Raw genomic sequence first — 14,390 nt, 5'->3', positions numbered from 1 at the left:
CATAGACAACATCCTAGACAAGTAACTATACACTCCTTCACTCCATTGGCAAAGATACCCGCTCGATCAACAACATTTGACATGAATACCAACTCAAGCAACAACATTTGAGATTAGGTAAATTGTATGCTGATAAAACAAGAAAAAATTGATGTAAGATTCACGTCAAATTAATGAATATAAGCAAGTGATTTCTTTTTCAACATTGATAAAAGTCGTGTAACCCTTAAACCATTTTTTGAAGCCTCCTTCCTCTCTTTATATGTATAGGATGCCCATTTTTCGAAGCCCACGTAATCCCATTCTAACGCAATGCATGTGCCAAACAACCTGGGCTGATTCTGCAACTAGCCGTCATGAGTTTTGATTAAAGCCCGCACCTTACAGCAAAAACCAAAACCCACAAAGCCGAACATTTCTAATCTTGCTGCTTGCATGATGATGAAGTTGACTGGAAACTGGTCTCCGCGTAATGGAAAACTATAAACAAAGACCCAAAAGGAAAGTAGGCAACTTTCTAGTTACTTCCTGACCAAAGCCTTTCTTTCTGATCCTGATTCTGCAACTAGCCTTCATGAATTTGATTAAAGCCCGCACCTTACAGCAAAAACCGAAACCCACAAAGCCGAACATTTCTATTCTTGCTGCTTGCATGATGATGAAGCTGACTGGAAACTGGTCTCCGCGTAATAGAAAACTATAAACAAAGACCCAAAAGGAAAGTAGGCAACTTTCTAGTTACTTCCTGACCAAAGCCTTTGTTTCTGATCCATTTAACTTTAGCTTTCGCTGTTTTGACAAACTTTCGTTTCTCTGTTTGTTTTTCATTTCCCTTCCGGGAATCATCTCTGTTCAAGAGAAAAAATGTGTTCTTCTGAGGATATCTCAGCTGACCTGATCCTGCTACAATCCCAAAGTAAAAGTCTTGTAAACACCCTGGAAAAGCTCCAGGGTGGTTCTTCTTTAGTCTCTTCACTTTATCTTCAATGCCAAGAGCTACAGGAACTCTCCAAGTCAATCCAACGTTCAATCCAAACTCGTTTCCATGAACTCCAATTCAAAGAAAATGAGATAGAGAATAGGCTCAAAGAACTTGAATTCAGAGAAAAGGAACTGTGTAAGCTTTCAAAACTAAAACTTGATGATAGGTTGATCGGAAAAGGTTCGTCTTTACCGGATTTAAAGTTTATTGTTAGTACGGATGGGGAAAGATTGTTGATGTTCTTGAACGAGCATGAGAATGAACATGAAAAGCTTGCTGACGAGGTTTACAATGTACTTAAAGTGTCTAATAATCCTGGAAAACTGGTTTGGCAGGCAGTTAGAGGGGTGTTCTTGGAAAAAGGAAATGTTGGGGTTGAGAGAAATGTGGAGAGAAGAAGTTGCTTGGTTTTATTGGAGGGATTGATGAGAGTTAGGCCTGAGATTAAGAAATATGTTAAAAAAGCAGCAGCGTTTGTGGCGAGGGAGTGGAAGCTAAAGCTTGGGATGGAGGGTGAGGATGATAGGGAGATTTTACTGTTTCTGATGCTTGTGGGTGCTTACGGATTGCTTGATCAGTTTAAATCCAAGGAAATTAGGAGTCTTTTTGAGAGGGTTGCACAGTATAAGGAGGCTTCCCTTTTGGGTCGTATTCTTGGATTTGTTGAGAAGGCTGCCCCTGGTAAAATCTCTCTACTTTCTCATTATCATCTAAAGTTTCATGTTTTTGCAGTAAATTGCCTAGGTGATATCTTTTTCTGAAAAAAAAAATGTAATGTTCTTGGAATTTTCTTAGTCAATTGAGAAACATCAGTCTGTGCTTTTGTTTCCTTCGGTGCTAGAACTTCCACTTACCAGCATTTTCTGTTTCTCAACTTTTTGATATTTTGTCTGTTCAGAGACCTGCAACCTCCATTCCCAAGTAAAGATGGAGCAATTGGGTGAGGTTTCAATTGTGACGTCTGAGGCAATAGATGATACAGTGATCAATCACTCCTGTTCATCCTCAGCTCATTTAAGATTTATTGCAAATACAAATGCAGATAGATTGTTGATGTTTTTGAATGAGCATGAGAATGATGAGAAGATTGGTGATGATGTTTACAATGCGCTGAAAATGTCAGTTAATCCAGCAAAATTGGTTTTGGATGTAGTTAAAGCAGGAATTTCAGAGAAGGCAAATGTAGGAGTTGAAAGTGGTGTGGTCAAGAACAGTTGTGTGGTTCTGTTGGATCAGTTGATGAGATTGAGGCCAGAGGTTAGTCAGAAACTGAGGAAAAAAGCACTGAAGTTAGCACAACAATGGAAAGGAAATATAAAAACCCAAGGCAATTATGATGAAGAGGTTTTGGTCTTTTTGATGCTTGTGGGTGCTTATGGATTGACTAGTGAATTCAATTTCAAAGAAATTGAGAGTCTTTTTGAGAGTGTTTCTCAGCATAAACAGGCTCCAATATTGAGTCGTATCCTTGGTTTCACTGACCAAACCCTTGGTAAGTCTATTGTTGTTATTTCCCAGAAAAAACATTTTCATTTCTCTCTTTGAGTTCTACGACCTGGTGGTCTCTTTATGTGCAAACTTGTTTCTTTTATAGGTCAGAATTTTGTTAATCAATCAAAATTATCATTTTAGGTTTAATCCTTCTTCCTTCACCCGTATTATTGATCTAATCCTACTTCTCTCAATGATTTTGAATCCATGGAAGATTGTCTTAATTAAATGGAAGGGTATCTGTGTTGTGCTTATAGCTTGTAGGCTTCATTTCTTTTGATTCTACATTCACTTACTAGTGTGTCATCTATGCTTACAAGTTGATATTGTAATCATTCAGTGAAAGGCATCTATCATTCTCAACTAAAGATTGAACAATCTGACGCAGAAAATATTCAATTGGATAGCATCCTTCCCTATGAAGCAAAGCTTGAGCAGTATAATGCTACTTCATCCACTAGTTGTTGGCCTGAGCTAGTATCTTTTAGTATCAGTATGGATGCAAGGGGTTTAATATCGTTTTTGTCTGAGCATGTGGAAGGTCATAATCTAATGCAATGTGAAATTTCTGATGCTCTTCTGTTGGCCTCAGATCCTGCAAAATTAGTCTTGGATGCATTATCTAGTTTTTATCGTTCAAAGTCAGGAGATGGGTTTAAGGGTGCTGCCTTATCCAATGTGAGAAAGAGTTGCATTCTTTTGTTGGAGCAGCTAATGACATGTTCAGTCCAAATTGGACGCCATGTGAATGAAGAAGCTCTTAAGTTAGCAGTTGAGTGGAAGGAAAGAATGGAACAGAAGTACCCACATGGTGTGATGGCGTATGGATTCTTGCAGTTTATAATCACTTACAGTTTGACATCTGCTTATGATGTGGATGAACTCCTTCGTCTTTTGGTCACTGCAAGTGAGTATAGACAGTCTCCTGATTTGTGTCTGGCTCTTGGTTTGGCAGATAAGATATCAAGTGAGTCTACTGTCTCTCGCTCCTGCTCTTTCTTAAGAGATTGTTCACTCAATGTTCTATACTATGGCGGCTTCAAATTTTTTATGGCATTATCATTTCATGTTTTCCTGATCTTATAGTGTTTGTTTGTTATGTATTACTCTCTTTCTCTTCTTCTCTTTCTTAAGAGATTGTTTGCTCAATGGTCTATACTGCTTCAATTCTTTTATGGCATAATCGTCTTACGTTTTCCTGATGTTATAGTGTTTATGCGTTATGTGCTTCTTGATATTGTTATTCTTTTAGCTGTTTTCTTTAGGTTGTCATTTTCTTCATTGCAGAGCTTATATCGATGCCTTGGGTGCCGTGGATTAGAGAAACAACAAAACATGCATACATCTGATTTACATCTTTCGACTAATTTTAATACTTGGAAGCATAATATCTTTACCGAACATATCCATATAATCTCTTCCAACATCTTGGTGGGGTAATTCTAGTATGAAACTTTTAAATGTCCTTGATATTGCAGAATTCATTTTTTTTCCTGATCTGCATATTCTGAGGCAGAAATTATACCACTACACTGGACCCAGCAGATTGTGATTTAAGTTTATTTGTTTCCCACATTTGTTCCCTTGTCAAGCTGATAAATATTGCCTCTTTAATGTTGGTCCTCCCCCTTTGCTAGCTCCACATTTTCGTGCAGGTGTGTGTGTGTTGATGTCAAGGGTGTTGTCAAAGTCCATTGCCTTCAGGAACACATTGAATGCATCACCCAATTATTTTGGTCTTGCTTTGCCTGTCTACTTCTCCTTTTTCTGTTTCTAAAATACATTATTTATATTGCACTTTTCCCTATTGAATGTACCTGCAACATAAAGACACTTTATGCTATATTTCTTGATCATTTTTATCCTATTCTATTGTTATTGTTTTTTATGTGTATGCAATCAAATACAAACATGCTGAACTCATGATTTTGCCATTCAAGTTACAATTTGAGTTCTCTGTAGACGTTTGTTAGTCACCATATAAGTTGTGAACATTATTCCCTATTCCCACATGTATCCTCATTAAGAATTGAAAAACAGAACTTGAAGCCGTTAGATCAGAGCTTGTGGGCTAGATTGTTTCTTTAGCCAACAATGCTTGGAATACTAATTTTTTATGAGAATTAAAGGTCAAATTCTGGCCTGATGTTTTGTATTTTCCAACAACAGTTACACCTCTCCAGCATAGTGCTAGATATACTGCACGAGTTTCCCAAATAGTTTTTGAGTGCTCCCGTACTATAAAATCTTGATATGCTACAACAGTTGTCTGGTTGCAGCATGTACTGGAATGATTATTAAAGAAATCGGCGGATCAGTATGGTTATATATTTAGTTGTTCGGAGTTCTCCTGATCTTATTTTATTTACATCCATGCAATGTAAAACTGTAGCTTCTAAAGATTAGGTGATCGAGACAAAGATAAGAACCGTAGAAGGAACAAGTAGAATGATTATTTTTAATGAATTTAAAACTGAAGAAGCGAGTTACTGGAAGCTAAAGCATTACTGGCATTGGAAATGAGCTCCACAAAAGTCTTAGTTTTTGATAAGTACTCTATGCTCTTGTCTAGTTGTCATCTCTCCCTTCATTTGCATTAGGAGTTTTGCCTGTTTATAACAGTTATTAGTAAGTTGAGATGGTACTGTTCTTTTGGTTAGTATGTTTTAGTCTCCTTAATAGCATTTTGACCAGAACTGCGAAATTCGGTTACATTTGGCAGTACTTATCGAGACCCTCATAAAAAGTAATCTACAGCTTGAGGCTATTGCATATATTTGTGCATTTGGTCTTGCTGACAAGTTCCCTCCTGCACACCTTCTGAATGCCCACTTGAAATATTCCAAGATGAGAATATACAAGAAGGCTAAAAAATCAAATGTGAAGCAGGTAAGTTTTGCACTTTTTGTGTCTCTGTATCCTTAAAGGTTAAGCTGAGATCCAGCCTATCCTAGATTTATATCTTTAAGATTTTCACCCAACATGCTGGCAGAATCAGACCATAGACAAAGAAATTGCTATTATGAGAAAGGTCATTAGATGCATTGCTGATCACAAACTTGAATCCCTATACCCACCTGAGGATCTTGAAAAGTATATTGTGCATCTGGAAAGGCAGAAAGAACAGGGAAATGAAACAGCACGAAGGGAAAAGCAGAAAGTAGACAGGAAAAAAACTTTGTCAGTCCCTTCAACCAAGAAACCACAGCAGGAGTGTGGATTTAAGTCGCCTTTCATGAATATGCCAGCTGAGGCCACACCAAGCGCTTCTGCTAGTGCTGGTTGCACTCTTCACTTAAGACCATCACCTCTTGAACAACCAGTTAGCTTGATTGCTGATCAAGCTGCACCTTGTAGTTTGTGGGACTCTACTATTTTCTCTGCAGACACAAACTCATTTAATTGGCAGCATGGGTGTGCAATTGCCAGTAACGGGAGCTTGGAGCAGTTCACTTCAACTGGAGCATTTGACAGGGCCGCCCCTGGTAAAATCTCTTTTCTTTTCTGTTGTTAATTTAAGTTCTTTTTAGCAAACAAGTTAATAATTCTAGGATTAATCCTCCCTCCCTCAGAAACTTTTTATTATTGTTGATCGTATTTGTTTGTAATTACAATAATTTTGATAGCATGGAATGGTATCATGCATTCCTTATATTTTGGCAAGTATATCTTTGTTTGTTTTCAATTCTTTTGACACTAAAAGTTGCTTACTGGTTTGTTATGTGCTCATAGTTTGATCCTCTAACCATACAGAAAGCAGCGTCCATCATGCTCAACTGATTGACCAATCTCAATCAAAAGAATTTCAACTTGATGGCCTTGTTCCTTCTGAAGCAACCTATGAGCATTATAACACTTATTCATCTACTAGTTGTGGGTTTGACCTGCAATCTTATATCACCAGGATGGATGCAAGGGGTTTAATATTGTTTCTATGTGAGCATGTGGAGGATCATGGCTTAATGCACTGTGAAATTTCTGATGCTCTTCAATTAGCCCCGGATCCTGCAAAACTTGTTTTGGATGCTGTATCAACTTTTCATTATTCAAAGTCAGGGAATGCTCCTAAATCTAAAAAGAAGTCAGAGGATGGCTTTCATAGTGGAGCCTTATGCAAAGTGAGAAAGAGTTGCATTCTTTTGTTGGAGCAGTTAAGGACATTTCCATTCCAGATTGAACCCCATGTTAATGAAGAAGTTTTGAAGTTGGCAGTTGATTGGAAAGGAAGAACGCTAAAGCACCGGAAAGGTGTGATGGCATATGGTTTCTTGCAGCTGATAGTCACCTACTGTTTGATGTCTGCTTATGATGCAGATGAGCTCCTTGGTCTTTTGGTTATTGCAAGTGATTATCGACAGTCTCCTGATTTGTGTCTGGCTCTTGGTTTGGCAGATAAGATCCGCGGTTAGTCTACTTTCTACCTGTCTCTCTAGTTTATCATTTCTCATCCTTTTGTTGGTTCTTTTAGCTCTTAGATGAGTTTATCCTGGTCTTCTCTGCATAGCTACATTCATGCCACTATAATTACATCTTCTCTAGCTGAATTCACTAGGTATATTGCAGGAATTTCCCAAAATAATATTTGAGTGATTTCTTAAGGTACAATGTTTGCATGGGAAAAGGGTCAAATTTATCACTTTACTAGACTGGGGCCTGCATATTTACCACTCTACTACATTTTTTGGTATAATTCTAATCACCTATGGATGGAAATAGAATATTCCATCCAAAATTTTTCTTTTCTGCTATGTCATACTAACATGGAAAATATTTATGTTTTTTAATTATAAAAAATGTTACCTAGGATAAAATAAATATGGAAAAAAATAAAGATAATAAATTGGTTATGATATATCAAAGATCATGATGTGAGCTAGTTAACATCTCAAAATCACTAACAAGCTTTAGATGGACAATATGCTTAGGGAGTGATCCATCAATCATGGCGCAATGTTCTGCGACATTGCTTATCAAAACCATTTCCATTTTCACTTGGCGGAATGCTAACACAACTTTCTAAGGTAGGGATATCCAAGTAAGAGGTGTGACCAATCTGTTTTCAAAATTTTTATAAGTTTAAACATTTTCTTTACCAAAAAACAATTTATCTTATTTATTTTTTCCCATATTTAAATTATCTAAGTAGACGTCTTTTTATAAATAAAAATACAAATATTTTCCTCATTAGCATGACGTAGCAAAAAAAATTTGGACTGAATATTCTATTTCCATCCATACGTGATTAGAATTGCTCCAAAAAATGTAGTAAACTGTAAAAGAATACAAATCTTCTGCCCCGACCCCATGCTCCCTTTCCTGCCCCGACCTTAAAATCATGCCATCTGTCCGTTTGGCAGATTTTTTCCTTACTGTTTATGGAAAAAGAAAAACAAAGAAAGAAAGAATTTAACAAGGAAAGAAGGAAAGAACCTCAGTGTTTATGGCAATATCTGACCGTTCTGCATATAAAGATCCAAAGATAAGAAAGACCTGGCTGATCTGGTTTCATGGTAGAAGTGCACCTATATTTTTCGTTTAAGGCTGATCTGGTTTAAGATTGACCTGGCTATCCTATGTAAATCTTCTCTCTATCACACGATAACATCAAAGCTCTGTTTCCATCTCAAAATCTTGCTGGTTTCCCCGCATCGTACTTTTGTTGAGAGGTAAGAGACATTGGGAGGAGAAACAGTGATGGTAATTAAGTTCTCTCTTTCTTTTTTTTTTTTTTTATCATAAACACTGAGGAGAAATATTGCCAAACGGAGAGGTGCCATGATTTTAAGGTCGGGGCACGAAAGGAGGCACAGGGATGGGCCAATACAGTGGTAAATTTGACCCTTTTCCCTTTTTTAATATCAACTTGACATGCTACAGCAATTGTTTGGTCACCTCATGTATTAGGATGGTGCATGAAAGGACTCAAAGAGATCCTCATGGGTAAAATATTATGCTGTTATTATTCAGAATTCTCTAGCTTATACATTCAATGATAAATTAAAACAGCTAAAGGTCAAAAGATTGAGGTAAAGTATAATGATTATTTGACAAATGCCTTAAGAACTGTAGATGCTAGTTTTTGAGAAGCTCTTTTGTTACTAGCATTGAAAATCAGTACTCCAGGATTTTAGAGAACTCTACCTTACAGAAATCCCTTTTAAGGCATTCAAGTAATTATATCTTTGTAAGTTATTTCCAGTAAAAAGAAGTAATCTCTCAACATTGATGGGTTTGAGAAAAAAAAAAAATTTCCTGCAACAGTTGTTCTATATTCGTAATTAGTTTCTGATAACTACTCATCTTGTTGTCTCTTTGTCAGCTCTTTCATTCATACTGTAAAAAATATCATATTTATGAATTATAATAGTAACCTATTAGTAAGTTCAGGTTGTGTTTCTATGTGATGTGAGTATTTGTTTTTGCCTGATGGCATTCTGATGGCACCTGCAAAATCTTCTTTACATTTGACAGTCTTGATTGAAACCCTCATAAACAAAAATCAACGGCTGGAGGCTATTGCATACATATGTGCATTTGATCTTGTCGACAAGTTCTCTCCTGCACACATGCTGAAAGTTCACTTGGAATATGCTAGGGAGAGTTTGTACCAAAAGGCTAAAAAATCACATTGGAAATGGGTAACTTTTCATTATACTTTTCATCTTTGTGCGTGCTCAAGGATTAAGTTGACAATTGAACTGTTATCCTGAGTCTGTATATTTACTTGAATGTGCTCACAGCATCAGATTATCGATCATGAGATAGCTCTTGTGAGAAAAGTCATCGGATGCATTGCTGATCACAAGCTTGAATCATTATATCCACCTGAGGATCTGGAAGAGTACATTATACAGTTTGAAAGGCAGAAGGTGGAGCGATATATTGCTGCAAGAAAGGACAAGCAGAAAACAGGCCGGAAACAAACTCCGCAAGTACCTTCTGCCAATTCAAAACCGCAGCAGGAGAGTGGAGCTAAGTTACCCTCCACAAATGTGTCAGCAGAGGCCACCCCAAGCACTTCTGCTGGTGCCGGTTCCACTACTAAACTGTCACCTCTTCAACTACTAGAAAGCTTCTTTGCAGATCAAGCCGTGCCACATGGTTTATGGGAGTCCACTACTTTCTCTGCAAACACAAACTTATTAAGTGGTAAACAGCACGCAGATACGGCCATGATTGCCAATAATGGGAGTTCAGACTCAGACTGTAATGAGCAACTCGATAACATTTAGCCCTGTGTGGTTGCTGTTTGCCTTGGGTACATATTTTGCTTTGGTATTTGAACCTGGACTGCTGCTATATTGAAACCAACAAAAGGAGTTGCATTGGTACCAAATCTTTTAGTGTTTTATCATTCTGCTAATGCATTTAACTGCTTTCATTGTACAGAATTTGAGCATTGTTGTAAGGGTTTGTCTTTATTTTTAATATTTAATTAATTATAAAAGGATAGTCATTTATGGTAATAAACAAGAGCCATTAAATGGGCTAAGGGAGGCCCAAAATTTCTATAGCGCACTGCCGAACTTTAGTTCACTCTATAAAGTTCGATGATCAAACCAGTCAAGAAGTAAATTTTCCTGCCTTTTCTCTCCGAAGGGAAAATCTAAGGAAAAATCCATCTGTAGACTTCTTGTTCTTTTCCTTTTTATCTAATCTTTTTTCTTTTGTCTTTTTTATTTTATTTTTGTGAGATTAGGGTTATATAATGATTTAAGTTTGAATTTGATCTGAGTTGTGTGTTGTACAAAATTAGGGTTATATTAGTTTGAATTGTGTATTGTATAAAGTTAGGGTTGTATAATGATTTAAATTTGAATTTGATTTGAGTTTCGTTTTGTATAAAGTTAGAGTTATATTGATTTGAGTTGTGTATTATACAAAGTTAGGGTTTTATTGGTTTGAGTTGAATATTGTATAAATTAGGATTAAATTGGTTTGAGTTGCGCGTTGTACAAAGTTATGGATATATAATGATTTAAGTTTAAATTTGATCTGAATTGCATGTTGTATAAAGTTAAAGTTAAATAGTTATTTAAGTTTGAATTTGGATTGAGTTGCGTGATGGAGAAGTTAACTGAATTAGAACTTATAAAATTAAGCAAAATGAATTTGAAGAAAACTTTCGATAAGACTCAAGATCAGGCTTCTTCTATTCTTTTGCTTAATCTTCAATGGAAAGATATGGAAGGTACTTTGAATTCTGCTCAAAATTCAATAGAAGAAAGACTCAAAGAAGTAAGATCGAGAGAAGAACATGCCAACAAGCACGAAGAGGAGATTCAAAGAAGAGAGGAATTGGTTAAAGATCAATTTAAAGAGATTAGGATTAAAGAGGAGGAATTGGGGAGGCAACGTAGGGATTTGGAGTTGGAAAAGAAGGATTACGAAGAAAGGTTGAGGCAAGTTGAGTTAAAGCAGAAGCAATTTGAAGAGCTGAAATTGAAAGAGGAGGAAGTTGGATCGAAGGAGAAGGATTTGGAGAAGCGTTTGAGGGAGTTTGAGTTGAAAGAGAAGAATTTTGAGAAGAATTGTGGAGATTTTGGGTTGGAAAGAGAGAAACGTCGTAAAGAACTTGAATGTAATGAAAAACAGTATGAGCACAAATATAAAAATGTTCAAGCGAGGGAGAAATTAGTGAAAGGGAAGTCAGCAGCTCTTAAGAAGAAACGGAAGGCAATCGGGTTGGAAAAGGAGCATCTTGAGAAGTGTTACAGAGAGCTTGAGTTGAAACAGGAGCAATTTGGGTTGAAAGAGAAGAGTTTCCAGAAGCGTTGTGAGGAGTTTGAGCTGGGAGAAAAGGGTTTCGAGCAACGTCGTAAAGAATTTGAAGAACAACGTGAGCTGGAATATAGTGAGTTTAACTTGGTGGTGAAATTGGTCCGAAAGCAGCTTGAAGATGTTAAAAAGAAAGAGGTGGAAATTGGGTTGAAAGAGAAGAGGGTGGAAGAGTCATTTGAAAAACTCAGGATAGCAAATGAAGATGTTAGGGTCATGGAGAAATCTGTTCTAGACTTGTGTGAGGAGGTTAAAAGGAAAGAGCAGGAACTTGGGTTGAAAGAGCGGAACTGCGAGCTGCGCTTTAGAGATGTTGATTTGTTAGAGACTTGTTTTCAGAATGGTCTTCAAAATCTTGGACTAAAACTGAAGCAGTGTGAGGAGAGATCCAGAGAGCTTGAGTTAAAGGAGAGATTGATCAAAGATCAGTTTGAGGAGCTTAATGTGGAAGAAGAACCATCTGGATCAAAAAATGATCAGTCTGAGGAGTGTTCTAGTGACTTTAAGATGAAAGAAAGGTGTCTCAGAAAGGGTCATCAAGATCTCGAAGCAAGCCGGAAGCATTATGAAGAATGCTTGAGCGAAATCAAATTGAAAGAGAAGCAAATTGAAGAATCATCTGAGCAACTCAGGAGAAAGTATGAACAACAGTTCAAAGACCTTAAATTGAAGGAGAACAAACTTGCAGAATGGTCTAAAGAACTCGGAATGAAAGAGAGGAGGCTTGCTTCTGCCCAACATCCTCAAGAGAACACTGAGCCAGCAAATAGTTTCCCAGTTAAATATCCCGTTGATCATTCTTCACCAGCACATCTTCACTTCTGTGTAAATATGGATGGAAAGGATTTGCAGATGTTCCTAAATGAGCACTTGAAAATTAATGGTTCAATAGGCACTGAAGTGGCTATGGCTCTTCAACTTTCATCAAACCCTGCAAAGCTTGTCTTGGATGCAATGGAGGGGTTTTACCCTCCACATTTGAGAAAAGGAGACACAGAGTTTGAAGGGAAAGCTGTCAGAGGAAGTTGCATTCTATTGTTAGAGCAATTGATGAAAATTTCACCTGACATTAAACCTCATGTTCAAAAGGAAGCTAGGGAGCTTGCGTTTGTTTGGATAACAAAAATGAGCAAAGAACCTGGCCACTCATTGGAGGTTTTAGGATTCCTGCAGCTTGTTGCCTCTTTCAGATTGGCAGATGCTTTTGATGCTGATGAGCTTGTCAATTTTTTGGGGTCTGTTGCTCAATATCGTCAAACTCCTGAATTATTCAAGAATCTTGGTTTGGGAGATAAGATCTCTGGTACTTTCTATAATCCTTTGGCTTCTCTTATCTACATGCTTATCTTAAAATATTAGTTCTCATCATTTATAGTCAACATGTATTTGCTCTACCTCCTTTCAAGTACTAGCAACTTTTATTTGCTGATTTCATGCTTGAAATCAGAACACGGGAATGCATAGAAGAGTTGACTTGTTAACACAAATGAACTTTAGGTGTAGTTATATGGGGGGTTCTAATGGAACCTGTAACTTTGCTTACATGTATGACAGGTTTCATAAGAGAACTTGTTGAAAGGAAACAGCATATTGATGCAATTAGATTTGTTTATGCTTTTGGACTGGTTAGCGACTTCCCACCAGTACCTTTATTGAAAGAATACTTGAATCATTCGAAGGCCGCAGCTGGAAGAATTTTAAGAAAGGGAAAAAAAACCCCTGAAGCACAGGTTTCTTCTGCCTGTTTCTCTTTCTATATAAATGCCTACAACCTCATTTAATTTTGAACCATCTGACTTGTGTAAAACTAACCAACAGAATGAGTCATGGACGAAAAGAATAGCTGATCTAAGGGCTGTTGTCAAATGCATAAAAAGGCATAAGCTTGAATCCGAGTACCTTCCTCTGAACCTTAAGAAGCTTAATGCTTTAATTGCCTCTCTTGAGAAAAAATGTGTGGGCCAAAGTCTTGCATCCGCAAATGCTAACGCTGCTCCTGAGACCCCATCACAACAACAGATCAGTATTAAGCGATCTCGAGCATTGCTAGATACTGAAATTGCTGGAGATGCCTCTGTCGGTGCCACTGCCACAGCTACTGTTTCCAAAATGAAAATGCCTTCTAAGCATCTGAAAAGGTCAAACCAAGGTAAGCATTCTTGAGAACATTAGCTGGACACTATTTTTTTATACGTTCCTAACTATTCTTTGTTATTTGTTGCTTTAAGGACGACATATCTACATTAGCATATTAATTTTTTTTGTTTCTGCAGCTGCTAGTGGTTGTAGTTTATTTAATACCTTTAGTCAACAAATCTCCCTGAAATCTTAGTTGCTTCTAGGGCAAGGAAATTTCTTTTTGTAGTTACAACTTAAGATATTGCATAAATTCATTTTTATAGCTTTTTTAACAGTTGCCCAAAACTCGGTTTTCTTCCCTTTCTCTGATAATTTGAGTCGGTATCAAGGTTTTACTTTGTTGAGCTCCTTTGCAGCAACTTGCTGGAGCTTAAATTTTCTTTTATGTATTACAGAGTATAAGATTAATTCAAAATTGCTATCCTGTCTTCTTGGAGAAAACATGAAAAGATCAAATTCTAAACAGTTGCAACAGCAAGACAGTGGGCAAAAAGATGGTGCCACCACCAGTGCCCCTGCTGTTTCATCCCCAGTTTGCCCTGCCCCAGCCGCTCCCACCACAGTCGCTGATCCCTCCTCAACAACTACAACAAGTAGTCCTGCTATCATCCCCACAACTCAACCACAGGAGGAGGAACATAGAAGCAAGCGTCCTCGGTCAGCCAGCTTCCTCTCGAATGCATTATAGTTTGGCTGGGGTTTCCCTCTATAAATTTGAATAGAAGCCCTGATGGTGTTTCACATTCTCATTCTTGGTATGCCCTTTTGAAGACCTGGTGATCGCAAGTAGGTAGCTAGGCAGGAGAATGCAGCGGGCAAACCTATTGACTATGGCTGGCTCCAACTTATGAACCTTAGTTCAATTTGTCTGTAAATAGCCACATCTTCAAGCATTGCCATGATTCAATGTTTGTACTTTTGCATTTGTAAATAGCAAAACAAAAATGTTACATAAAATATTTTTCAAAAAAAAATTTTAAGACTTATTCTTATTTTGGAA

The 14,390-nt window shown here is 37.3% G+C and overlaps 2 protein-coding genes across 5 annotated transcripts; both read left to right on the top strand.

The window, feature by feature from the left end:
- The first annotated feature begins 572 nt into the window (after positions 1-572).
- LOC18599882 (uncharacterized) lies at positions 573-9,809 on the top strand. Of its 4 annotated transcripts, none has more exons than XM_088806410.1 (8): positions 573-1,663; positions 1,881-2,474; positions 3,066-3,440; positions 5,196-5,362; positions 5,466-5,958; positions 6,227-6,877; positions 8,945-9,111; positions 9,214-9,809. In XM_088806410.1, the coding sequence occupies exons 1-8, from the start codon at positions 865-867 to the stop codon at positions 9,703-9,705; spliced, it is 3,738 nt and encodes a 1,245-aa protein (XP_088662536.1). In that variant the 5' UTR covers positions 573-864; the 3' UTR covers positions 9,706-9,809. The 4 variants fall into 4 exon arrangements, with proteins under 4 accessions (XP_088662536.1, XP_017977629.2, XP_088662535.1 ...); XM_018122140.2 differs by having other exon boundaries at positions 2,862-3,440; XM_088806409.1 differs by having other exon boundaries at positions 2,814-3,440; positions 5,472-5,958.
- A 722-nt stretch (positions 9,810-10,531) lies between these two features.
- On the top strand, positions 10,532-14,374 carry LOC18599880 (uncharacterized). Its single transcript, XM_007030060.3, has 4 exons — positions 10,532-12,554; positions 12,806-12,981; positions 13,070-13,400; positions 13,786-14,374. Exons 1-4 carry the CDS (start codon positions 10,538-10,540, stop codon positions 14,076-14,078), a joined length of 2,817 nt encoding a protein of 938 aa, XP_007030122.3. The 5' UTR covers positions 10,532-10,537; the 3' UTR covers positions 14,079-14,374.
- The last annotated feature ends 16 nt before the right edge of the window (positions 14,375-14,390 follow it).

This window comes from Theobroma cacao, chromosome 5 (genome assembly GCF_053813885.1).
Source record: "Theobroma cacao isolate CCN51 chromosome 5, ASM5381388v1, whole genome shotgun sequence".
In the NCBI taxonomy this organism is placed as follows: Eukaryota; Viridiplantae; Streptophyta; class Magnoliopsida; order Malvales; family Malvaceae; genus Theobroma; species Theobroma cacao.
Note: the sequence above shows the minus strand (reverse complement) of the source record. Positions and strands in the feature narration are given on the sequence as shown.

Excerpts from the sequence above, each read along its gene's own strand:
- LOC18599882 (XM_007030062.3), top strand. The coding sequence starts at position 865 with ATGTGTTCTTCTGAGGATATCTCAGCTGACCTGATCCTGCTACAATCC. Across the intron at positions 3,441-5,195 it reads TTTGGCAGATAAGATATCAA|TACTTATCGAGACCCTCATA; the intron begins GTGAGTCTACTG and ends TACATTTGGCAG. Across the intron at positions 5,363-5,465 it reads AAAAATCAAATGTGAAGCAG|AATCAGACCATAGACAAAGA; the intron begins GTAAGTTTTGCA and ends ACATGCTGGCAG.
- LOC18599880 (XM_007030060.3), top strand. The coding sequence starts at position 10,538 with ATGGAGAAGTTAACTGAATTAGAACTTATAAAATTAAGCAAAATGAAT. Across the intron at positions 12,982-13,069 it reads AAAAAACCCCTGAAGCACAG|AATGAGTCATGGACGAAAAG; the intron begins GTTTCTTCTGCC and ends ACTAACCAACAG. Across the intron at positions 13,401-13,785 it reads TCTGAAAAGGTCAAACCAAG|AGTATAAGATTAATTCAAAA; the intron begins GTAAGCATTCTT and ends TATGTATTACAG.